A 26,282-nucleotide genomic window follows, 5' to 3' on the forward strand; every position below is an offset into this window, starting at 1 on the left:
AAAAATCAATTTCCTCTAACTTGTGCCAAAAAAAACCCAAAAAAACTTCTATGAACTGGCCATGCACCTCACGGAATACCTTGGGGTGATTTCTTTCCAAAATGGGGTCGCTTGTGGGTTATTTATTCTGCCTTGGCATTTTAGGGGCCCTAAAGCGTGAGAAGTCTGGAATCCAAATGCCTAAAAATGCCCTCCTAAAAGGTACTCTTTGGAATTCGGGCCCCTTTGCGCACCTAGGCTGCAAAAAAGTGTCACACGTGTGGTATCGCCATACTCAGGAGAAGTAGGGCAATGTGTTTTGGGGTGTCTTTTTACATATACCCATGCTGGGTGAGAGAAATATCTCTGTAAATGGACAACTTTGTATAAAAAAAATGGGAAAAGTTGTCTTTTACAGAGATATTTATCTCACCCAGCATGGGTATATGTAAAAAATACACCCCAAAACACATTGCCCTACTTCTCCTGAGTATGGCGATACCACATGTGTGACACTTAGGTGCGCAAAGGGGCCCAAATTCCAAAGAGTATCTTTACGATTCCACAGGGCATTTTTTACGCATTTGGATTCCAAACTACTTCTCACGCTTTAGGCCCCCTAAAATGCCATGGCAGTATAAATACCCCACAAGTGACCCCATTTTGGAAAGAAGACACCCCAAGGTATTCCGTGAGGGGTATGGTGAGTTCATGTAAAATTTTATTTTTTGTCACAAGTTAGTTGAATATGAGACTTTGTAAGAAAAAAATAAATCATTTTCCGCTAACTTGTGACAAAAAATAAAAACTTCCATGAACTCACTATGCCCATCAGCGAATACCTTAGGGTGTCTACTTTCCGAAATGGGGTCATTTGTGGGGTGTTTCTACTGTCTGGGAATTGTAGAACCTCAGGAAACATGACAGGTGCTCAGAAAGTCAGAGCTGCTTCAAAATGCGGAAATTCACATTTTTGTACCATAGTTTGTAAACGCTATAACTTTTGCGCAAACTAATAAATATGCACTTTTTATCAAAGATATGTAGAACAATAAATTTAGAGAAAAATTTATATAGAAATGTAGTTTTGTTTGAAAAATTTTACAACAGAAAGTGAAAAATGTCATTTTTTTGCAAAAATTTCTGTCAATTTCGATTAATAACAAAAAAAGTTAAAATGTCAGCAGCAATGAAATGCCACCAAATGAAAGCTCTATTAGTGTGAAGAAAAGGAGGTAAAATTCATTTGGGTGGTAAGTTGTAGGACCGAGCAATAAACCGTGAAAGTAGTGTAGTGCAGAATTGTAAAAAGTGGTCTGGTCATTAAAGAGGACCTTTCACTAGTTTAAAAACTAACTATATCAGTGGACAGAGTGGCGGCCAGGGGTCCCCCTGCACTTACTAGTATGTCTGGGCACCTGTCACGGAAGGTGTTACAGAAAACTAGAAGACACAAATGAAGATCCGACTGACTTGATCCAAAACTAAGGAACCAAAGGGTAAGCCCTGCAACAGCCCTAGCTCTCTCCCTTACTGCTCAGCCTATGCAAAAATCTCTATGGTAGATAATTGCATACCCTCGTTCCTCTACTGTATGAAACCTGAACACCCTATAATAGTGAGGGGACACGACCACCGGCTCCCTACACTAAATACGGAGGCAGTCAGGGTCACCTAAGATCAAGCAAACAGGAATAAAGAAACAGACTTATCTTGTGGATGCAGCAGTAACAGCTTCTAGCATCAGCACACTCCAGGAAGTTGTATAAACCGCAAAGTGATGCAGTATGGGAGGGGATTTAAAGCGATGCAATCAGTGCAACTAGATGACAGCTGAGAGAGGGGAAACGAGATGACAAAAACGAAAGCAAAACAAAAGAACCTCAAGCAGGAGGTTCTGAAGAACGTCTGTCAGAGCTTCACAGATGTCTGGCGGTGACAGCGCCGCTCCGTTCGCCCGGTATAGGCTCCAGTGTCTGCAGCTCCCTCTGTTGTACTGGGCAGAGTTTTTGTATTAGGGTTGTCCCTTGCTGCAGCGCTGGCCAATCGTAGCGCACAGCTCATAGCCTGGGAGTCCCAGGCTATGAGCTGTGCGCTACGATTGGCCAGCGCTGCAGCAAGGGACAACCCTAATACAAAAACTCTGCCCAGTACAACAGAGGGAGCTGTAGACACCGGAGCCTATACCGGGCGAACGGAGCGGCGCCCAGACATACTAGTAAGTGCAGGGGGACACCTGGGCGCCGCTCTACCCACTGATAGTTAGTTTTTAAATTTTCAACTAGTGAAAAGTCCTCTTTAAGGGGGTTTAAGCTAGGGGAGCTGAGGTGGTTAAGATGGGCTGACACCAGATAGAAACATAGAATGTGTCGGCAGATAAGAACCATTTGGCCCATCTTGTCTGCCCAATATACTGAGTACTATGGATGGCCCCTGGCCCTATCTTATATGAAGGATGGCCTTATGCCTATCCCATGCATGCTTAAACTCTTTCACTGTATTTGCAGCTACCACTTCTGCAGGAAGGCTATTCCATGCATCCACTACTCTCTCAGTAAAGTAATACTTCCTGATATTATTTTTAAACCTTTGCCCTCTAATTTAAAACTATGTCCTCTTGTAGCAGTTTTTCTTTTTTTAAATATTCTCTCCTCTTTTACCTTGCCGATTCCCTTTATGTATTTAAAAGTTTCTATCATATCCCCTCTGTCTCGTCTTTCTTCCAAGCTATACATGTTAAGGTCCTTTAATGTTTCCTGGTAATTTTTTTTTTTTTTTTTTTAAACTCGTTTTATTAAAAGAGAATGACACAAGTATGGCATACATGTAGCAATGTGATGGCCCACGCAGGGGCGCCTCAGAAATACCAAGAAAACAGTGATACATAAAGACATTGACATTTATCAGGACTCTAGCATGTAAATAGGACATGGTTTTTAACCCTGACAGCATACAATATTCACAGAATAGACAAAGCACACACATAAATGCTCCAACATTAACATCAGTGATAACAGTGCTATAAAGTATCTGAATATTGATTCGAAGATCAATGTGACCCGTCAGCCGTCGAGTGCAGACGCGATGAGTGTAAGGTGAGAGGAGAGGCACACCAGTCGCCCCAGACTTTGTCAAATTTTTGTGGACACCCCCTATGCTTATACTCAATGTTCTCCATGGAGACTGCGTGGTTCACAAGAGTGAGCCATTGTCCCTTCGAGGGGGGGGGGGGGGAGAGATCTCCCATCCATCTTATGGCAATTGCCTTTCTAGCTAGAAATAGTGTTTCCGCTAAGAAAATTCTGTGGTAGTGTGACCACGATTCTTCATCAATGACTCCCAGAATGCACATCTTGGGGCATAACGGCAATGTCACAGGAACCATAGTTGCAAGGACCTCCAGAACTGAAATCCAGAACTGTCGAATGAACTCACAATCCCACATCATATGCCAAAAATTGGCTCCAACGGCTTCGCATCTATGGCACCTGGAGTGGCTAATCCTGCCCATCTTTTGAAGTCTGGTGGGCGTGAGGTAGCTACAATGAAGGATAAAAAGCTGGATCATCCTATTATTTATAGAGGGTGATACCTTACTCAGAGCTATTAATGCCTCCTCCCAATCCTCAGAAGACAAAGCTGGTATTAGCAACTTCCATCTGTCCTCAACGGCCAACGGGGCCACCAGCAGGCGGCAGTCCAACAATTGTGTATATAGCGCTGAGACTATGCCTCTCGGGCCTTGCGATTTTAAAACCCCTATAATAGGGTATTTAGAAATACTCCTGTTATCACCTCTAAATTGGGCCTGTAGTGCATGTCTCAATTGGAGGTACCTGAAGAAAAGAGTACGGGACACCTGAAACTTATCCTGAATCTGGGAGAATGATCTAAGCTGCCCGCTCTTATATAGATCGCCCAAAGTGAGTATACCATGTCTCTTTCAATCAGATACACCTTCCAACTTTACCAGATGTGGGAACATACAGTTATCCCATACAGGGACTTCACTTGGCAAATCCTTGTAGGAATTTAACTTAGATGCCTGCCATAACTGATGGGCTAGCTTATGTACTGGGAGAAGACCCTTTTGAATATGGCGAGATCCCTCCAGAACGGGCCACAGCGTGGGAACTTGCAAATATTCGTGCAGGTAGCATTCTGCGTTTGGGCTTGGGGCATCGGTGACCCAATATCTCAGAAATCTAAGTTGGCTTGCTATATAATAAAGAAAGAAGTCTGGAAGGGAAGCTCCTCCCTGTAGCCTCGACCTCTGTAAAACTGACAGTGAGAGTTTCCTCCTAGATTTACCCCATACAAAGGAGGCTATAATAGCATGTATACGTTTAAAAAAATCCCCTGGGAACTGGCGTGCAGGCGTGGGACAGCAAGTATAAACCCTTGGGCAAGAGTACCATATTTACCAGATTCAATCTACCCATAACCGACAAAGGGAGGGTCTCCCATGTTTTAACCTTATCTTGGAATATGGTCTCTAAGGGTTCAATATTCAATACATAGGAGAGTTGGGGCTCTTTAGTGATTATTACCCCTAAGTATTTAAACCTATCAACTACAGGCAGGTTGTTTCGGCAACTAGGCCAATCATGGTTCCAGAGTGGCATGATGGCAGACTTGCCCCAGTTTATGTGCAGCCCGGAGTATTGCCCAAAGCGCTCTATGATTTCAATAGCTCTTAGTAGAGATACTTCCGGTTCCGACATAAAGAGGATCAAGTTGTCTGCATACAGTCCAATCCTGTCTTCCCTATCTCCCTCGCAGACACCTGCTTAAACCTGGTCCTGTCTAAATCTAATGGCCAGATGCTCTATGGCAATTGCAAACAGCAAAGGCGAGAGCGGGCATCCCTGCCTCGTGCCTCTGAGTAAGGGGAACCTATCAGAGTGGGAACCGTTCAGTTGGATGCTAGCAGTGGGTTTTTTATATAATATTTCTATCCATTTAATGAATTTAGGACCGAAGCCAAAGCTGCCCAGCACTGCTGTCAAAAAGGGCCATTCCAGCGAATCGAAAGCCTTGGCCGTGTCCAGTGAGGCCAGAGCCCATCTCTCCTTCTTAGCTACCCCCAGCTGGGCAATTACTTGAGCCCTCCTAATGTTGTCTGATGTGGACCTTCCAGGCATGACGCCCGACTGATCAGAGTGAATTATTGACGTGATGACCTTATTCAATCTATTGGCTATAATTCTGGTCAGGATTTTATAGTCCAAGTTTAAAAGTGAAATTGGACGATAAGATCCACATTCCAATGGGTCCTTGCCAGGCTTCAAGATCGCAACAATGGATGCATCATACATGGAATCTGACAAAGAGCCACGGGAGTGCGCCGCTCGGTACAGGTTAAGTAACTGAGGGTTTCGATTTTCCCCATACTTAGAATATACCTCAACCGGAATGCCATCTGGGCCTGGGGGTTTCCCTGTCGGTAGATCCTTAATGGCTCTCTCCACTTCCTCTAATGTAATATCCTCCTCCATAAGACCCTTATCTAGGTCTGCTAGCCGAGGATGAGACACTTCAGTGAGGTAGGACTCTAATTCTAGCCCTGAGTAAGTAGCTGCTGATTTGTATAGGTCTCTGTAAAAATTATGAAAGCATTTCAATATGTCTTGCACCGATTCCATTATGCGGCCATCAGCCTCCTGTATCCTGAGTACCGGGGGAGACATATTATTAGTGCGTGCTATATGCGCAAGTAACTTCCCTGTCTGATTGCCTGTTTCAAACGCCTGTTGCTTGAGGAAGAAGAGCTTCCTTTTGCTCTTTTCCTCCAGATGCAGCATGTACATTCTCCCTCTGGATAACCACTCTAATCTGCGCTCTTCAGAGGGGGACTCCGTGAACGCCCTCTCTGCCTCCTTACAGCTGGCATGTAAATCATTTTCCTTACGTTGCGAATCTTTCTTAACGTATGAGATGGAGGATTTGATGCAACCTCTAAGGTACGCTTTCATTGTCTCCCAAAGCAATAGAGCGTCTGTAGACTCGCCCTGTATCTCAAAGAACATCCTCAACTGATCAGGGATTCTGTCATTTAAACCAAGGGTTTAAATGACAGAAGGGTGTATACGCATCTTACCACCAGAGCCGGTATGATCAGTCAGGGCCAACTCCGCCAATATTGGGGCATGATCGGACGGGCCCTGTGGTCCGTGCCTAATATTCACCAGGTCAGTATATACTATGGCGTTGCCAAACAAGTAGTCAATTCTGGACAGGGCTCCCCTGGCTGGGGTAAAGCAAGAGTATTCCCTCGTTAGTGGGTTCCTGGCTCTCCACATGTCTACCCATCCCATCTCCTGTGATATTCTGGCAAGAACCGTGCTGTTCCCTCCCGTCCCTCCTCTATCTGCCCTACAGCTAAATCTGTCTAAATCCTCACTGACTACTTGATTAAAGTCTCCCATACATATGAAACGGGCATTGGGATAATTAGCCACAAAACCTGTGACTGCTTGTAGAAGGGACAGAGATGCAGGAGGGGAGTTATAGAAATTAACAATCACATAGGGGACACAGTTAATATGAGCACGTATGAAAATGTACTGCCCTCCCTGATCCACAGCTGAGTAGTGAATCTCTTATCTGAGGCTTCTATGGAACATCAGGGCCACACCTCTGGAGTGAGAGCTCCCATATGAGTTGAATAAGTGTTGCGCCCAGGGCTTTTTCAACCTGTTCCCTGTTTCCGGGGTGAGGTGGGTTTCTTGAAGGCCTAGAATATGACTTTGAATCAAGGACAAATACCCACATCCATATTGCATACACTGACAGTTTAGGCATTTGATCAACATAGAGCAGAGACTCCCCTGTTGCTATCATGAAAAGAGATGGCCATACTTGAGACATATAAGCTTGAGCATACAAAAACGTAATACAGAACAATAACATTATAAACATGAAGGTGTCGAATCCTGATCCGACTAACTTGGTGGCCCTTAACTCGGGGACCTGTATAGTGCAAATAGGTGTTATAACCATACAGGTATTGCTCCTACCCCCCATTCAGCAAATATATGCAAAACTGCAAGCCTTAATACATGACAATAGAACATGTTGACAAAGTGACTGGTGCTGTGTGAAGGGAAACGCCCTGCATTTAAGTGAGGACACACATGAGACTATCAAATGCAGTCCAGAACATGAAAAAGTGACCAATATCAGCCGTGCTGCATCTTAAATAATATTATGCTCAGGGGAAAATAAGAACAAGTCTCCCTAGAATCAGACATATGGGGATGTTTAAATACTTTCTGTGAACAGACAGCGAAAAGTTCAGCGCGGTCCGGGATGCGCAGATTTTCTTGAGGCCCAGTCCTCTGCCTCGCGAGGATCATTGAAAAACACGGTTTTATCGCCGTCTATGACTTTAAGGCGGGCCGGATAAGCCATCGAATATTGAAGATTTAGATCCCAAAGGCGACGTTTAACTGCAACAAATGTGGCTCTCCTCTTCTGGAGATCTGCAGAGAAATCTGGAAAAAGGGAGATCTTTGCATTTTCATGCCTGATGTCTTGCTTGCTTCTGGCCTGGCTAAGGATAAGATCCCGGTCTCTCCAGTTCAGCAGACTCGCCAAGAGGCGTCTAGGAGGTGCCCCTGGTGGGGGGTATCTGGCTGGGACACGATGTGCCCTCTCCACGGTATATGCAGGAGAGAAGGGTGCCTCAGGAAACTGCTCTTTAAACCAGGCCTCTAGGAAGGCCGCAGGATCTCTGCCCTCAGCTTTCTCTGGTAGGCCCAAGATCCTCACATTGTTGCGGCGCGATCTGTTTTCCAGGTCGTCACATTTCTGTTGCCACTGACCTACGGATCGCTCCAGGTCTTGCATCTTTCCTGCCATGGGTCTGGTCAGATCTTCCAGCGCAGACACGCGATCTTCTGTGTTTTTGACCCGATCTCTGAGCTGCTGCATGTCATGGCGGAGCAGGCCCACATCCACTCTCACCTCCTCCAGCTTCCCGGTGAGTGAGGTTTGGCATGATGATATTGCCACTAGTAACTGCTCATAAGCTGCCTTGAGAGTAAACTCCTGCTCAGCGCCTTCCTCTGCATCCGCCTGTTGGGCAGCCTGCCCGCGGGTAACAGCCGCACGTGTAGGAGTTGCGGTCGCGGCTCCACTTTGGGCCTCAGACCTGGCGAACTCTTTAAAGCTTCTCCGCAGCCGTTTGCGCTTTGCTTGGCCCCATAGTCGGTGTGCGGGGTCTCCTACACACCGTCCACTCTGTGCCAGGAGTCGGCAGTCAGGATGGTGAAGGATTATCAAGGGTAAGCGGAGCTACTCACAGAAGCGTGCTCACATGCCGGCTGCTGGCCACGCCCCCCCTTCCTCGTAAGTTTTATCCTGCAATCCATGTACCAGTTTAGTAGCTCTTCTCTGAACTCTCTCCAAAGTATCAATATCCTTCTGGAGATATGGTCTCCAGTACTGCGCACAATACTCCAAACGAGGTCTCACTAGTGCTCTGTAGAGCGGCATGAGCACCTCCCTCTTTCTACTGGTAATTCCTCTCCCTATACACCCAAGCATTCTGCTAGCATTTCCTGCTGCTCTATGACATTGTCTGACTACCTTTAAGTCTTCTGAAATAATGACCCCTAAATCCCTTTCCTCAGATACTGAGGTTAGGACTGTATCACTAATTTTATATTCTGCTCTTGGGTTTTTACACCCCAGGTGCATTATTTTGCACTTGGCAACATAAAATTTTAGTTGCCAGATTTTTGACCATTCCTCTAGTTTTCCTAAATCCTTTTCCATTTGGTGTATCCCTCCACACTTTACCATCGAGGCCTTCTGCAATTTCGCTGACAGATATTAAACAATATGGGTCCCAGAACAGATCCCTGAGGTACCCCACTGGTAACAAGACCATGGTCTGAATATAAACCATTGACTACAACCCTCTGTTGTCTGTCCCTCAGCCACTGCCTAATCCATTCAACAATATGGGAGTCCACGTACAGCCTTATTCTACATAATTAAAAAACGAATCTTTATTTCATGATGGAATAACCTTTGGATGGTAATATATTTTCCTCAAAAAGCATTTTATATTTTTTTTAAAATCTGATTTAAATAAAAATCTGATTTAAATTAAAAAAAATTAAATCATAGATTTTTATTCACCCTGCTTTCGTCTTGCTGTATACCAGCTATTGGTTGGCTTAGTTTGCTGCAGAATTTCATGCCAGAATTGTGATGCAATTTTGGCACAAAATGTGACATTATAGGCCACACACCTTGTTTGGCTAGTTGAAGTGGATGTCTCTAAAACTAGATTTGGCACAGTGTATAGAAATTGTGTTCATAAATGTCATACCTTTTTAGTGTTAAGTATTTGTGCAGTTGTTTACCATTCGTCCATATTTCCCATATTAGGGATGCCCAACCTGCGGCCCCTCAGCTGTTGAAAAACTACATATCCCGACATGCGTGGACAGCCTACAGCTATAATGGAATGTTGGGAGTTGTGGTTTTTCCAACAGCTGGAGGGCCGTAGGATGGGTATCCTTGTTCCATATAATAGCATCATTTGGCTGTGATCTCCAAGACTAACATATCTTCAGTCCATCAACTGAGTAAGGGCTCATTCAGACGGCCGTATGCTGTCCGCAAAAATACTGAATGCTATCCGTTTTTTTGCGGATCCGCAAAAAAAATGAAACATGTCCTATACTTGTCCGTGAAAATCAGGACATGGCCCCATTGAAGTCTATGGGTCTGCAAAAATACTGAATGCTATCCGTTTTTTTGCAGATCCGTTTTTTTGCGGATCCGCAAAAAAACGGATAGCATTCAGTATTTTTGCGGACAGCATACGGCCGTCTGAATGAGCCCTTAGCCATATTTTAAAGTGGTTGCCCTGTGATATTATTATTATTATTATTATTATTATTATTATTATTATTATTATTATTTTTATTTATTTTTTTAAATGGCAGTTCTGAAATTATTATGCAAGTTTATGTACCTTAATTACAATTGTTCAGCCTTCTAGCATTTTCCACCTTCTTACTTGCAGACCTACGGTAGTTCTTGTGCTCGACACACCGGAAGCTTCTCTCCCTGCTTCTGTGCAGAGACGTCAAGAGCAAAGGGGTTTGGCTTTTTTGCCAGGGTTTCAAGTGACACCCCTTTGGTCTTGCATCTACAGATACATCACTGCCACTCATGTCCCACCATGATACTTTCTAACATACAATCAGCTATAGACCTGCCATGTATTTTACCAGCTATGCCAGAGTAAAGACTAGAAATGGAATGCAGTGTGGTCTGAAGGCCCATTGTTGTGTGAGGAGAGGATGAGGTATTGGGCTGTCTTGTTAGTCTCTCTCTTCTGATGCCCACAGTGACCCTTTGAAGCACAGCACAGTCCCTGAGTTCTCTCATATTTTCGAGGTTACTGACTGTATGCTAGAATGCAGTATGAAGGTGGACGAGGGTGGTGGGGGAGTGACGTGCCTCTCGAGACAGAACCAAAGGAGTATGACTTGTCACCCTGAGAAGAAACTGAAATCTCTTTTATTCTGTAGAGAGGGTAGTTATCATTGTAATACTCCTGATACTGACAGCACTGTGTTCTTTTTGTCTAGTACCGGCTTTAGCTCCTAGTAGTGGGGACAGAAGGGGATCTTTAGTATTGGCATCAGTCGGGTATAAGATTATTTGGGGGGCGTGTAGATGCCTGTGATTCTTGCCAAGTTGAAAAATGTCTCCCTTATCCTAACATTCATATGTTCTGGATACAATACTAAATGGGATCATTTGGATCAATCTTGAGAGGACAGCTTTCCTGATGCAATATTTTTTTTTTTATTACCTTTTTTTTTTTTCAAAAATACAGTCATAATCTAGTATTTCTCTCAACAGATGACTGCATCAGGCGTTTAGAGGAAGATATTATCTTACTTCCAGATTTTGAAGCTGAAGATTCTGATATTACAGATGATAATTCTGGAAAACATCCTATTACACCCAACGTATCTCTATTCCTTCATAATCAAAGGCTTTCGTCTGATTTTAGTCTTGGCAAGGAACCTTTTCCTGACCTATCACTGATTGTTGGTGAAAGTGCAGGTCACAACGCAGGTAAAATATATCCCTGTCCTGAATGTGGGAAACTGTTTAAGAAGAACTCAAGTCTTTCTTTGCATATGAGAATTCACAGTGATGAGCGGCCATTTTCATGTTTAGAATGCGGGAAATGCTTTACCCAGAACTCAATTCTTGTTGAACATCAGAGAATTCACACAGGGGAGAAACCATTCTCATGTTCAGATTGTGGAAAATATTTTGCCCAGAGGTCAGCTCTTGTTAAACATGAGAGAAGTCATACTGGGGAGAAGCCATTTGCATGTTTGGACTGTTGGAAATGTTTTACACGTAAAGATCATCTTGAGAGACATCAAAGAATTCACAGAGATGAACGGCCATTTTCCTGTTCTGAATGCGGGAAAAGTTTTACTCGGATATCCGTTCTTGTTGCACATCAGAGGATTCATACAGGAGAGAAACCGTTTTCTTGTTCAGAATGTGGGAAATGTTTTACCTATAAATCTGTTCTTATTGAACATGAGAAAACCCACACAGGAGAGAAACCATTTTCTTGTTCAGAATGTGGGAAAAGTTTTGCCCAGAAATCAACTCTCATTGCACATCAGCGAATTCACACAGGTGAAAAGCCATTCTCATGTTCAGAATGTGGGAAGTGTTTTACTCTGAAATCAGGTTTGGTTAGACATCAGAGAACTCACACTGAGGAGAAACAATTTTTTTGCTCAGAATGTGGAAAAAGTTTTAGTATAAAGTCAGATGACATCATACATCATCGAATGTATACAGGGGAAAATGATCTTAAAGAGCAACTAGTAAAATGCTATCTTTGTATGTTTTTGCCTAAAGCAGTGCAATAAAAATCTTTTGGCACCGTGTGAGGGTAATTTCTTCTAATAACATACATTGCGCACCTCTTGGATCTGCACCTATGTCAAGAACTGTGTCTGCAGCGGCATGGGGTCAAGCAGAGGTGGGACTACGTGTATCAGACATTTATGACCTAGCCTATCGATATGTCATAAATGTGATGGGAATACTCCTTTAAGTTTCTTAATTGAAGGGCCAAGACCTTGGAATAAATTGTGATATTTGTATGTATAAGCGACTAGCAGAAAGACCCGACTTCGCACAGGTATATTTCAGCTATTTCATTTAATGTTTGTGTATGAGGTTAAGTTATCCACAGTGTTCTCCATCACAGTGACCTCTACAGCATCCCACCCCTTTAACAGTGACTTCCACAGTACCCTGCTCCCTTAACAGTGACCTCCAAAGCAGCTGCCCCTTTGTGAGTGACCTCCACAGTACCTTGCCCCCTTAACAGTGACCTCTACAGCACCCTACCCCTTAACACTGACCTCCTTAGTGTACGTCCCCTTAACTGTGACCTCCACAGTCCCCTGTCCTCCTAATAACAGTAACCTTTACAGTGCCCACCCCTTTAACAGTGATCTCCACAGCACCCACTCCTTGAACAGTGACCTTCACAGAGCCTGCCCGTTTAACTGTGACCTCTATAGTACCCCATCTCCTTAACAGTGATTTTCACAATAACCCGCCCCCCTTAACAGTGACCTTTACAGCATTCTGCCCCTTAACACTGACCTCAATAGTGTGAGGGTTGAGACTTCGTATTGTGTCCTCAGCCTCCATGTTGTACTTCATAGTGCCATTTTATGTTATAAACTGTGAACTTCTTTGCGAAGGATACTATAACCTCAAGGTCACTCCTAGCCCCCACCACCTGGTCTAAAAGAACTTCTACACTGCGTGCAGAATTATTAGGCAAATGAGTATTTTGACCACATCATCCTCTTTATGCATGTTGTCTTACTCCAAGCTGTATAGGCTCGAAAGCCTACTACCAATTAAGCATATTAGGTGATGTGCATCTCTGTAATGAGAAGGGGTGTGGTCTAATGACATCAACACCCTATATTAGGTGTGCATAATTATTAGGCAACTTCCTTTCCTTTGGCAAAATGGGTCAAAAGAAGGACTTGACAGGCTCAGAAAAGTCAAAAATAGTGAGATATCTTGCAGAGGGATGCAGCACTCTTAAAATTGCAAAGCTTCTGAAGCGTGATCATCGAACAATCAAGCGTTTCATTCAAAATAGTCAACAGGGTCGCAAGAAGCGTGTGGAAAAACCAAGGCGCAAAATAACTGCCCATGAACTGAGAAAAGTCAAGCGTGCAGCTGCCAAGATGCCACTTGCCACCAGTTTGGCCATATTTCAGAGCTGCAACATCACTGGAGTGCCCAAAAGCACAAGGTGTGCAATACTCAGAGACATGGCCAAGGTAAGAAAGGCTGAAAGACGACCACCACTGAACAAGACACACAAGCTGAAACGTCAAGACTGGGCCAAGAAATATCTCAAGACTGATTTTTCTAAGGTTTTATGGACTGATGAAATGAAAGTGAGTCTTGATGGGCCAGATGGATGGGCCCGTGGCTGGATTGGTAAAGGGCAGAGAGATCCAGTCCGACTCAGACGCCAGCAAGGTGGAGGTGGAGTACTGGTTTGGGCTGGTATCATCAAAGATGAGCTTGTGGGGCCTTTTCGGGTTGAGGATGGAGTCAAGCTCAACTCCCAGTCCTACTGCCAGTTTCTGGAAGACACCTTCTTCAAGCAGTGGTACAGGAAGAAGTCTGCATCCTTCAAGAAAAACATGATTTTCATGCAGGACAATGCTCCATCACACGCGTTCAAGTACTCCACAGCGTGGCTGGCAAGAAAGGGTATAAAAGGAGAAAATCTAATGACATGGCCTCCTTGTTCACCTGATCTGAACCCCATTGAGAACCTGTGGTCCATCATCAAATGTGAGATTTACAAGGAGGGAAAACAGTACACCTCTCTGAACAGTGTCTGGGAGGCTGTGGTTGCTGCTGCACGCAATGTTGATGGTGAACAGATCAAAACACTGACAGAATCCATGGATGGCAGGCTTTTGAGTGTCCTTGCAAAGAAAGGTGGCTATATTGGTCACTGATTTGTTTTTGTTTTGTTTTTGAATGTCAGAAATGTATATTTGTGAATGTTGAGATGTTATATTGGTTTCACTGGTAAAAATAAATAATTGAAATGGGTATATATTTGTTTTTTGTTAAGTTGCCTAATAATTATGCACAGTAATAGTCACCTGCACACACAGATATCCCCCTAAAATAGCTAAAACTAAAAACTACTTCCAAAAATATTCAGCTTTGATATTAATGAGTTTTTTGGGTTCATTGAGAACATGGTTGTTGTTCAATAATAAAATTAATCCTCAAAAATACAACTTGCCTAATAATTCTGCACTCCCTGTATAATTGCTAGAAAGACTGGTACATGATTAACACTCACACTTGGGATTAGGGAGACGCTCCGGGCGTATAGCCAAAAGATGCTCATTTCAGATTGTAGTTTTAATGAGATAATGATGTAAATGTTTAACTACGTCTTCAGTTGGAAATGATCCAGAATATCGCTATTTTAACCTCTGTTTTCTTTCAATAAAGTTTAGAAACACTTGATACACAGCTCTATGCCTGTGTTGGTTTTTCTCTGAGTACTCATAACTTCTAACTAGGAATCCACTGCTCATCCGGCATTGGGGTCTTTGCCCTAACAATAGCGGACCATTCCCTTATCTGTGACCTCCACAGCAGCCTGCCCCCTTAACTGTGACCTCCACAGCACTCCGCTCCCTTAACCGTGTCATCCACAGCACCCTGCCCCTTTAAAGGTGACCTACAGCAGTGAAGAAAAATGTCTGGGTTGTTATGGAAACCTGGTGTAAAACTGTGTGTATAAGTCGAGACTAAGAGCCTGCAAGCTTCTATTGGCTGATAAGGGTCATGTGATCATGTGTATGGCAGTTGGGATATAAGTGAGAGACCTGCAGGCTTCTATTGGCTAATGCAGGTCATGTGATGATGCCATATTTGCATTTTTGGGGGAAATATCTCAGGAATGGTGCGTCCTAGAGAGCTGAGACCCGGTTTAAAACCTTCCTGGACATCTGATGTTCCTATGTGCAGATTGGTCCAGTCGTTTGGTCATGCATAAAGAACAGGCAGACGGACAGAAACTCATATACACTGCTCAAAAAAAAAAAGGGAACACAAAAATAACACATCCTAGATCTGAATTAATTAAATATTCTTCTGAAATACTTTGTTCTTTACATAGTTGAATGTGCTGACAACAAAATCACACAAAAATAAAAAAATGGAAATCAAATTTTTCAACCTATGGAGGTCTGGATTTGGAGTCACACTCAAAATTAAAGTGGAAAAACACACTACAGGCTGATCCAACTTTGATGTAATGTCCTTAAAACAAGTCAAAATGAGGCTCAGTAGTGTGTGTGGCCTCCACGTGCCTGTATGACCTCCCTACAACGCCTGTGCATGCTCCTGATGAGGTGGCAGATGGTCTCCTGAGGGATCTCCTCCCAGACCTGGACTAAAGCATCTGCCAACTCCTGGACAGTCTGTGGTGGATAGAGCGAGACATGATGTCCCAGATGTGCTCAATTGGATTCAGGTCTGGGGAACGGGCGGGCCAGTCCATAGCATCAATGCCTTTGTCTTGCAGGAACTGCTGACACACTCCAGCCACATGAGGTCTAGCATTGTCTTGCATTAGGAGGAACCCAGGGCCAACCACACCAGCATATGGTCTCACAAGGGGTCTGAGGATCTCATCTCGGTACCTAATGGCAGTCAGGCTAACTCTGGCGAGCACATTAAGGGCTGTGCGGCCCTCCAAAGAAATGCCACCCCACACCATTACTGACCCAATGCCAAACCTGTCATGCTAGAGGATGTTGCAGGCAGCAGAACGTTCTCCACGGCGTCTCAAGACTCTGTCACGTCTGTCACATGTGCTCAGTGTGAACCTGCTTTCATCTGTGAAGAGCACGGCGCTAGTGGCGAATTTGTTCTCTGGCAAATGCCAAACGTCCTGCACGGTGTTGGGCTGTAAGCACAACCCCCACCTGTGGACGTCGGGCCCTCATATCACCCTCATGGAGTCTGTTTCTGACCGTTTGAGCAGACACATGCATATTTGTGGCCTGCTGGAGGTCATTTTGCAGGGCTCTGGCAGTGCTCCTCCTGTTCCTCCTTGCACAAAGGCGGAGGTAGCGGTCCTGCTGCTGGGTTGTTGCCCTCCTACAGCCTCCTCCACGTCTGGCCTGTCTCCTGGTAGCGCCTCCATGCTCTGGACACTACGCTGACAGACACAGCAAACCTTCTTGCCACAGCTCGCATTGATGTGCCATCCTGGATAAGCTGCACTACCTGAGCCACTTGTGTGGGTTGTAGACTCCGTCTCATGCTACCACTAGAGTGAAAGCACCGCCAGCATTCAAAAGTGACCAAAACATCAGCCAGGAAGCATAGGAACTGAAAAGTGGTCTGTGGTCACCACCTGCAGAACCACTCCTTTATTGGGAGTGTCTTGCTAATTGCCTATAATTTCCACCTGTTGTCTATCCCATTTGCACAACAGCATGTGAAATTGATTGTCACTCAGTGTTGCTTCCTAAGTGGACAGATTGATTTCACAGAAGTGTGATTGACTTGGAGTTACATTGTGTTGTTTAAGTGTTCCCTTTATTTTTTTGAGCAGAGTGTGTGTATATATATATATATATATATATATATATAAGAGATATAGAGTAGTTCGCACAGAAGATATGCTCAGTGCATAGTTTTGATACTACTGAAATGTGTGCAAAGAACTGTCTCACTGAGATCTCCTGAATAGGAATGAGCGAACCCAAACTTTATGGGTATGGTGTTCGGGTGGTTTAGGAATTCGCTATGGATTCCATTATAATGAAATATAAAATAATTCGTAGACAGAATGCAAAATGGAAGCCTTTAAGAGGCATTCTGTTTTGATCCGTCATAATAGAAGTCTATGGCCAAGCATAACTAATCCCTCTGGTTTTCATTACGCGGGACGGAAAACAAAGTCTTGCATAACGAAAACCAGACGGATCCGTTATGCTTGGCCATAGACTTCTATTATGACAGATCAAATTGGAATGCCTCTTAAAGGCTTCCATTTTGCATTCTGTCTACGAATTCCGTTATATTCCGTTATAACGGAATTCATAACTTTATATTTAATATGATTTTAAAATCCCTGGTAATGGCTGTTAATTTCTATGAGGCCAGACAGTACTGTCACCGCCCTAAAAGCCCTTTACATGGGCCTATGATCATCAGGAGAAAGCATCTCTGGTGCTCTCATCTAGATCAACATCAGCAGCAGATCGCCCAGAAACAATGACGCATTTATATGCAGTTTTTCCCTCCGCTGATGAGCAGACAGTTATACTGAGCGAACAGTTGCTTCCCGATAATTGCCTGCTGGTTTGAGCCTTTAGACCTAGTTCACTCGTCAATGATTTCAATCAGGAACCCAGATTTCTCACCATTTTTCCTAGAGGAGACTAACCCTGTAATACAAGCACCTCAGCAGTCTCATGCAGCTGCTGAGATCTCTGAGCATTTATTTTTAAAGGGAGTCTGTCATCTACTCTCTGAGTGTTTTAGATCGCTCATATCGCGTTATAGCACAGATGGCCAATATAAAAATAGTACCTTTATTGTGTTCTACGTCCAGAAGCTGAAAATAAAACACTTTATAAAGATATGTAAATTAAGTCCCACAAGTGCCCAGGCCCCTCTCTGATGTGCCCACATAACTGCTCCCCTTGCAGTCTTCTGGCCCACCTTCCTAATTCGTCCTCCTCCGGCTTCGAAATCTAGTGCGAGCGCCGGTCCCTGCCAGGCCCGTGCGCTGCTCTGCCCACAGAGGCACTAAACTTAATAGTGCGCATGCGCGGGCCAGGCGGTGTCTGGCGCTCGCACAAGATCTCCAAGCCAGAGGAAGAGAACAGAGTAGGAAAGGATGGTGGGTCAGAGGACTGCAAGGGGAGTGGTTATGTGGGCACATCAGAATAAAGTGTTTATTCTCTTTCGCCTATGACAGCACCTCTGGAGAGACCGCCTCCTCCTCCGGACAGGAACCAGAACCGCCTTTTTGAAAGAGGGATCCTCCCCTCTACCTCCAGTTCTCTTTTCTGTCCTAAGAGGCAGGAGAAAATCGGAACCGCCGTATTTATTTATTTTATGCACTTATATAGCGCTACTATATTCCGAAGCGCTTTACAGACATTAGCATCCAACTGTCCCCAATGGGGCTCACAATCTAAGGTCCCTATCAGTATGTCTTTGGAGTGTGGGAGGAAACCAGAGTACCCGGAGGAAACCCACGCCATATGCAGTTGTTCTAGAGCTGCGGGGGCCCTGGCAATTGATGCAGTTAGGAGGGTTATCCCGGGCAGCGTAAGTCTCCGCTGCTAAAGTCTGGGCTCTAGTCTGTCCCTCACCTTCCGCTCCCCTTCCCGGAGCCTGGGGAGTTTTGACCTCTCTGGGATTCCTGCGAACCTTTGCGGCCGTGTTCGCATGTTCGGCCGCCGACCCGCGTGTGAATCTACTTCCAGCTTCAAGTGGTGGGAAGAAGCCGTCGCTGCGGACTGGAAGCGGAGGGAGTTGGCAGCGCGCGCCGAGGAGAAAAAGCCCAGCCAGCTCACTGCCATGCCGACTGAAGAGCTGGCAGTTTCCTATTCTGGCTGATTGTGCTGTGTGAAAGAATGGAGCAGGTGAGACCACCAATGATACATCGGTACAAGGGTGGGGTAAGAGGGGTCATTCCCCGGCAGATTTTATTTTTAGTATTGCTCATGGGGTCATGTTTGTTTGTGCCTAGGTGTCTAAGGAGTCTTCCAGGAAGACCTCCAGAGCTAAAGAAGGGGGGTGGGGGGGTGGGTGCTGTCTGTAAAAAGAAGCTACCCTCTGTGTGGGCTAAACCTCTTTGTCAAGGATGTGTCAGCAAGTTAATGGAGGAGGAAGCTCCATCTTTGATGAGCAGCATTAAGCAGAGGATCCAGGATGAGGTCAGAGAGTCGGTTAGCGGATTGATTAAATGCCACCCCAGGTACTTCTGCTGCTGCATCTAAAGATTCACCCTCCAGTGACAGCGATATCCTTTCTGGTTTGGAGGAAGAAGGAGACTGTTTATCATCTGACGATTCTTCTGAGGAGGAGGCCGCAGGGAAACCGCTGTTTCATGCTGAGAACACTAACTCCCTAGTCAAGGTGGTTAGCGCTACTATGGGGTTGGATGATCAAAGACCTCAGCAATCGGTGCAAGACTCTATGTTTGAGAGGCTAGGTCCTAGGAAGAGGAAAGTGCTTGATATACAGTACAGACCAAAAGTTTGGACACACCTTCTCATTCAAAGAGTTTTTTTTATTTTCAGGACTATGAAAATTGTAGATTCACACTGAAGGCATCAAAACTATGAATTAACACATGTGGAATTATATACATAACAAACAAGTGTGAAACAACTGAAAATATGTCATATTCTAGGTTCTTCAAAGTAGCCACCTTTTGCTTTGATTACTGCTTTGCACACTCTTGGCATTCTCTTGATGAGCTTCAAGAGGTAGTCCCCTGAAATGGTTTTCACTTCACAGTTGTGCCCTGTCAGGTTTAATAAGTGGGATTTCTTGCCTTATAAATGGGGTTGGGACCATCAGAGGCGTTGAGGAGAAGTCAGGTGGATACACAGCTGATAGTCCTACTGAATAGACTTAGAATTTGTATTATGGAAAGAAAAAAGCAGCTAAGTAAAGAAAAACGAGTGGCCATCATTACTTTAAGAAATGAAGGTCAGTCAGTCAGCCAAAAAATTGGGAAAACTTTGAAAGTAAGGGCTATTTGACCATGAAGGAGAGTGATGGGGTGCTGCGCCAGATGACCTGACCTCCACAGTCACCGGACCTGAACCCAATCGAGATGGTTTGGGGTGAGCTGTACCGCAGAGTGAAGGCAAAACGGCCAACAAGTGCTAAGCATCTCTGGGAACTCCTTCAAGACTGTTGGAAGACCATTTCAGGGGACTACCTCTTGAAGCTCATCAAGAGAATGCCAAGAGTGTGCAAAGCAGTAATCAAAGCAAAAGGTGGCTACTTTGAAGAACCTAGAATATGACATATTTTCAGTTGTTTCACACTTGTTTGTTATGTATATAATTCCACATGTGTTAATTCATAGTTTTGATGCCTTCATAGTCATGAAAATAAAGAAAACTCTTTGAATGAGAAGGTGTGTCCAAACTTTTGGTCTGTACTGTACATGAGAACATTCAGGCCGTAATCGCCAGAGAATGGAAAAGACCTGTTAGGAAGTTTTTCGTTCCTTCCTCTGTTAAACAGAAATATCAGTTTGAAGAAGTCTCCGCCCTCTGGGATAGGGCCACAAAAATAGATGCTCCTGTGGCTAAGATGTCCAGGAAAAATATCTCCCCTTTGAAGTTATGGGTTCCCTTAAGGACCCAATGGACAGAAGAGCAGAGATTTATTTAAAGAAAAAAATGTTAGGCTTCTGCAGCAGCTTTTAAACCTGCTATTGCTGCTACGTCTGTTGCTAGGTCCTTAAAGGTGTGGATGGGGGAGTTAGAGGCCCACATTGAAGGAGGTACCCCTAGTTGCTTACCTCCTTCCCCATTAGAAACAATGCCCTAGATTTCTTGCCTGATGCCTCTCCGCGGTTGCAATGTGTGATGTGAACGCATAGCACCTGCACTGAATCCTGACATGAGCGTTTTTTTTCACCCATCAGTTCTGCGTTGCGTGAAAAACGCTGCATGTTCTATATTCTGTGTTTTTCACACTGTCCTGGCCCCATAGAAGTAAATGGGGCTTCAGTGAAAAACGCATTGCATCCATAAGCAAGTGCGGATGCAATGCGTTTTTCACTGATCGTTGCTAAGAGATGTTTGTAAACCTTCAGTTTTTTCACGCAAGTGAAAAATGCATCAAAACGCATTGCACCCATGCGGAAAAAACAGAACAACTGAACGCAATCGCAGGAAAAACTGACTGAACTTGCTTGCAAAATGGTGCGAGTTTCACTGAATGCACCCTAAACACATCCGGAGCCAATCCATCATGCTCATGTGAAAGAGGCCTTAAGGTTCTCTGCTAGGGTTTCGGCCTTATCTAACACTGCCCGTAGGGCTATGGCGCCTTTCACACGGGCGAGTATTCCGCGCGGGTGCAATGCATGAGGTGAACACATTGCACCCGCACTGAATCCTGACTCATTCATTTCAATGGGGCTGTGTACATGAGCAATGTTTTTCACTCATCACTTGTGCGTTGCGTGAAAATCGCACCATGTTCTATATTCTGCGTTTTTCACGCAACACAGGCCCCATAGAAATGAATGGGGCTGCTTGAAAATTGCATCCGCAAGCAAGTGCGGATGTGGTGCGATTTTTCACGCATGGTTGCTAAGGAGACAAGGGATGTATGACCCGGGACCCCATTTACTTTATTATTTTCCATTATAACATGGTTATAATTGAAAATAATAGCATTCTTTAATACAGAATGCTAAGTATATTGTCAATTGAGGGTTAAAAAAAATAATAAAAACATTGCTCACCTCATCCCCTTGATAGCGCAGCCGGGATCCTCTTCTTTGTTCTTCTTGAAGGACCTGCAAAAGGACCTTCGCTGACGTCATTGTGCTCACCACAGGTATTTTGATGGTAGATCTATTTGGTGTCCATATTGATTATTTATATTTTCATTTTCTGTTCTTTTTCTATTTTAAACTCTAGTCATTCTTCTGTTTCAGGTTGGAGTTGATGAATGGGTAGTTGAAGAAGTGTATGAAGTTGAAGAAGTGTAGGGGCGGGGGTCTACCTAGGAGGGGAAATGGAGGTGCTGGTAAGCAGCCGGACCTCGATGTCCCGTCCCGGATTGACACCCGTCCCGGTTTTACAGGAAATAAAAAAATCTCCATTTCTGTGTTTTAATCCTGCTGGACTTAAGGTATTGAATTCGAAAATTATTTTTGCTTTCTATCCTGGACATGTCGGCAATATGGTTGCCTCCTCTCCAGGGTCTTTTTACTTTTTCAATAGCTACAAATGTAAGAATTGAAGGGTCACTGTTGTGGTGATCTTTGAAGTGTTTGGAAACGGAATGTAATTTGAAGTTCTTTTTAATATTTGCTATGTGTTCTGATATTCTTTTTTTTGAAGGGGCGTTTGGTACGACCCACATATTGCTTGTGGCATTGACATTCTGATATATACACTGCGTGCAGAATTATTAGGCAAATGAGTATTTTGACCACATCATCCTCTTTATGCATGTTGTCTTACTCCAAGCTGTATAGGCTCGAAAGCCTACTACCAATTAAGCATATTAGGTGATGTGCATCTCTGTAATGAGAAGGGGTGTGGTCTAATGACATCAACACCCTATATCAGGTGTGCATAATTATTAGGCAACTTCCTTTCCTTTGGCAAAATGGGTCAAAAGAAGGACTTGACAGGCTCAGAAAAGTCAAAAATAGTGAGATATCTTGCAGAGGGATGCAGCACTCTTAAAATTGCAAAGCTTCTGAAGCGTGATCATCGAACAATCAAGCGTTTCATTCAAAATAGTCAACAGGGTCGCAAGAAGCGTGTGGAAAAACCAAGGTGCAAAATAACTGCCCATGAACTGAGAAAAGTCAAGCGTGCAGCTGCCAGGATGCCACTTGCCACCAGTTTGGCCATATTTCAGAGCTGCAACATCACTGGAGTGCCCAAAAGCACAAGGTGTGCAATACTCAGAGACATGGCCAAGGTAAGAAAGGCTGAAAGACGACCACCACTGAACAAGACACACAAGCTGAAACGTCAAGACTGGGCCAAGAAATATCTCAAGACTGATTTTTCTAAGGTTTTATGGACTGATGAAATGAGAGTGAGTCTTGATGGGCCAGATGGATGGGCCCGTGGCTGGATTGGTAAAGGGCAGAGAGCTCCAGTCCGACTCAGACGCCAGCAAGGTGGAGGTGGAGTACTGGTTTGGGCTGGTATCATCAAAGATGAGCTTGTGGGGCCTTTTCGGGTTGAGGATGGAGTCAAGCTCAACTCCCAGTCCTACTGCCAGTTTCTGGAAGACACCTTCTTCAAGCAGTGGTACAGGAAGAAGTCTGCATCCTTCAAGAAAAACATGATTTTCATGCAGGACAATGCTCCATCACACGCGTCCAAGTACTCCACAGCGTGGCTGGCAAGTAAGGGTATAAAAGAAGAAAATCTAATGACATGGCCTCCTTGTTCACCTGATCTGAACCCCATTGAGAACCTGTGGTCCATCATCAAATGTGAGATTTACAAGGAGGGAAAACAGTACACCTCTCTGAACAGTGTCTGGGAGGCTGTGGTTGCTGCTGCACGCAATGTTGATGGTGAACAGATCAAAACACTGACAGAATCCATGGATGGCAGGCTTTTGAGTGTCCTTGCAAAGAAAGGTGGCTATATTGGTCACTGATTTGTTTTTGTTTTGTTTTTGAATGTCAGAAATGTATATTTGTGAATGTTGAGATGTTATATTGGTTTCACTGGTAAAAATAAATAATTGAAATGGGTATATATTTGTTTTTTGTTAAGTTGCCTAATAATTATGCACAGCAATAGTCACCTGCACACACAGATATCCCCCTAAAATAGCTAAAACTAAAAACAAACTAAAAACTACTTCCAAAAATATTCAGCTTTGATATTAATGAGTTTTTTGGGTTCATTGAGAACATGGTTGTTGTTCAATAATAAAATGAATCCTCAAAAATACAACTTGCCTAATAATTCTGCACTCCCTGTAAATGACATCTGTTGAGTTGCAGGTAAGACTGTCTTTTATTTTGAATTGGAATGAATTCTGTGTTTTGTAGTTTTCTTTGGAAAAGTAGTGATCTTGCAGTTGTTACACCTGCCGCATCTATGGAATCCTTTGAGTGTTAGCCAATTAGATGGGTTAGTTTTCATTTTTCTCCTAATTGTGGGTGCTATCTTTTAGGCCTAGGTTTACAGCTTTAGTGTATATAATTTGTGGGGTACTAGAAGTGTAGATCCGATAGTTTAATCCCTCTGGAGATGATGCCAATGTTTGTTAACAATTTTTTTATGATGAGCATGAAATGGTAAAATAATTCGGAGGGTTTCTTTCTGTTTGGGTGATTTTTCAGTGGATATAAAGAAGTCTTTCCTGTCCATGTGCCTAACTTTGTCTAAGGAAGCTTCTAATGATTGGATTTGATAGTTTTTTTACAAGAAATTCTTGGTGCAGTTACGCTTAATTCTTCGGAATTGGCTGGTGATGTTTAGGAACCATCTAGGGAGATGGCAACTTGTGTATAGAATGTAGCTATTTTTCATGACAGGTTTATAGTATGTGCTGCAAATTAGTTTGTCTTTCTCTATGTTGGTTAAATCCAAAAATTCTACATGCTTTTTACTGATGTTTGTGGTAAGCTGAAGATTTCTGTCATTAGCGTTTATGTCTCGTATAAAAGTGTTGAGATTCTCTTCTGTATCTTGCCAGATAAATATAATATTGTCTATGTATCTTCTCCATAGCACCAGACTTGTCCCCAGTTTGGGATGAATGATGTCCTCCTCCCATTGGGCCATAAAGAGGTTGGCTTAACTGGGGGCAAATCTGGTCCCCATGGCGGTACCTCTTTCCTAGACATAAAATTTTGAATCAAATAAGTAGTTGTGAGTTAATATGTATTGCACGTCTTCCAGTATGAAACTAATTTCATCATTGTGCAGTGTGTTATTAGAGACTAATTCTTTTTTAAGGGCATCTATTCCGTGATTGTTTTCAATGTCCGTATATAAAGAGTTGACGTCCATAGTACCTATGATCTAATAGCCTTTGATAGTAAGTTTCTCCAATACAGATATAATGTTGGTTGTGTCCTCTATGTATGAAGGAGTTTGTCTCACTATTGGTTGTAGTATTTTGTCAATATACTGTGATAGGTTGGAAGATATGGAACCAATGCCAGATATTATTGGTCTTCCCGGTGGGTTATTGTGGTTTTTGTGAATTTTGGGTATACAGTAGAAGACAATCAGCATTTATGAGCGTATGTGATCTGCAAGTAGGGATTACTACCCAAATAGGTTGAGAGTGCGTTCTACATGGATGTGTTGGCCCAGTTATCGACAATAAATCACCCCCCCCACACACCATAACGCTGCTAACTTCCTGCATTGCTCGCGGTGTGTTTGTTCTCTGATGTTTTTTGCACAACACGCTCGCGTTCATCCGTTCCATGAAGCAGAAAACCTCACTCATCAGAGAAGACAACCCTTTGCCAATCAGAAGAGGACCAATTCCGATACTGCCACATAAACTGAAGCCTTTTCTGCTGATGAATCTTCACTGAACAGTTGTTTTAGATACTGTACATGTCTGGTGGCCTCCTGGTTCATTTTGGCAGTGAGCTGCTCCACTGTAGCGTGTCAGTCCACCCTTGTGCACCTTAGTAGCTGATGTTCACCTCTCACATCAATGGCATATGGTGCAGTTTTTTCCACTTAAAGTACACTTTCACCACAGCAGCACAAAAACCAACTGTGCAGTTTCAGAAATACGGTCACTGGTGGCCCAAAAGTTAATAATAATCCCTTTTTGCAACTTTGATGAATCTCCCATTTTACCCATGACAGCAATGGGGGACATGTGTATCACATACTGTATACTCCCACAAAGCCAGCTCACAAAACTTTCTTGATGAGGTACACGCTGCCGACGTAGAAAGTAGGAAGTGGTCAGAATAATTTGACTCGACTGTGTGTATATTAGGCATGTAAGGAATGGAAGACTACATATAATATTACATATATGGGCAGCACGGTGGCTCACTGGTTAGAACTGGTTCCTTGTAGTGCTGAGGTCCTAGGTTCGAATCCGACCAAGGACAACATCTGCATGGAGTTTGTATGTTCTCCCTGTGTTTGCGTGGGTTTCCTCTAGGTACTCTGGTTTCCTCCCACACTCCAAAGACATACTGATTGGGAACTTAGATTGTGAGCCCCATTGGGGACAGTTTAGTGCTAATGTCTGTAAAGCGCTGCGGAATATGTCAGCGCTATAGAAGTGCATACAATAAATAAAAATAAATATGTAAGGACTGGAAGACTACATACACTACTCACAAAAATTTAGGGATATTTGGCTTTCGGGTGAAATTTATGGAAAATTTAAAAAAGTTCACACGATAGTGATATTATATCATGAAAGTAGAGCATTTAATTAGAAAAACAATATATTGAAACAAA

The 26,282-nt window shown here is 43.7% G+C and overlaps 1 protein-coding gene across 2 annotated transcripts in view; it reads left to right on the plus strand.

The window, feature by feature from the left end:
* LOC121004109 (zinc finger protein 3 homolog) overlaps positions 1-11,939 on the plus strand; it is a 31,643-nt gene extending 19,704 nt beyond the window's left edge. For both annotated transcript variants that reach the window (XM_040436221.1, XM_040436222.1), the window contains exon 7: positions 10,873-11,939. In XM_040436221.1, coding sequence (XP_040292155.1) covers positions 10,873-11,915 — 1,043 coding nt within the window. In that variant the 3' untranslated portion in view covers positions 11,916-11,939. The remainder of the gene's footprint in view (positions 1-10,872) is intronic.
* Positions 11,940-26,282: the final 14,343 nt, after the last annotated feature.

The sequence above is a fragment of the Bufo bufo genome, chromosome 6, assembly GCF_905171765.1.
Source record: "Bufo bufo chromosome 6, aBufBuf1.1, whole genome shotgun sequence".
Classification (NCBI taxonomy): Eukaryota; Metazoa; Chordata; class Amphibia; order Anura; family Bufonidae; genus Bufo; species Bufo bufo.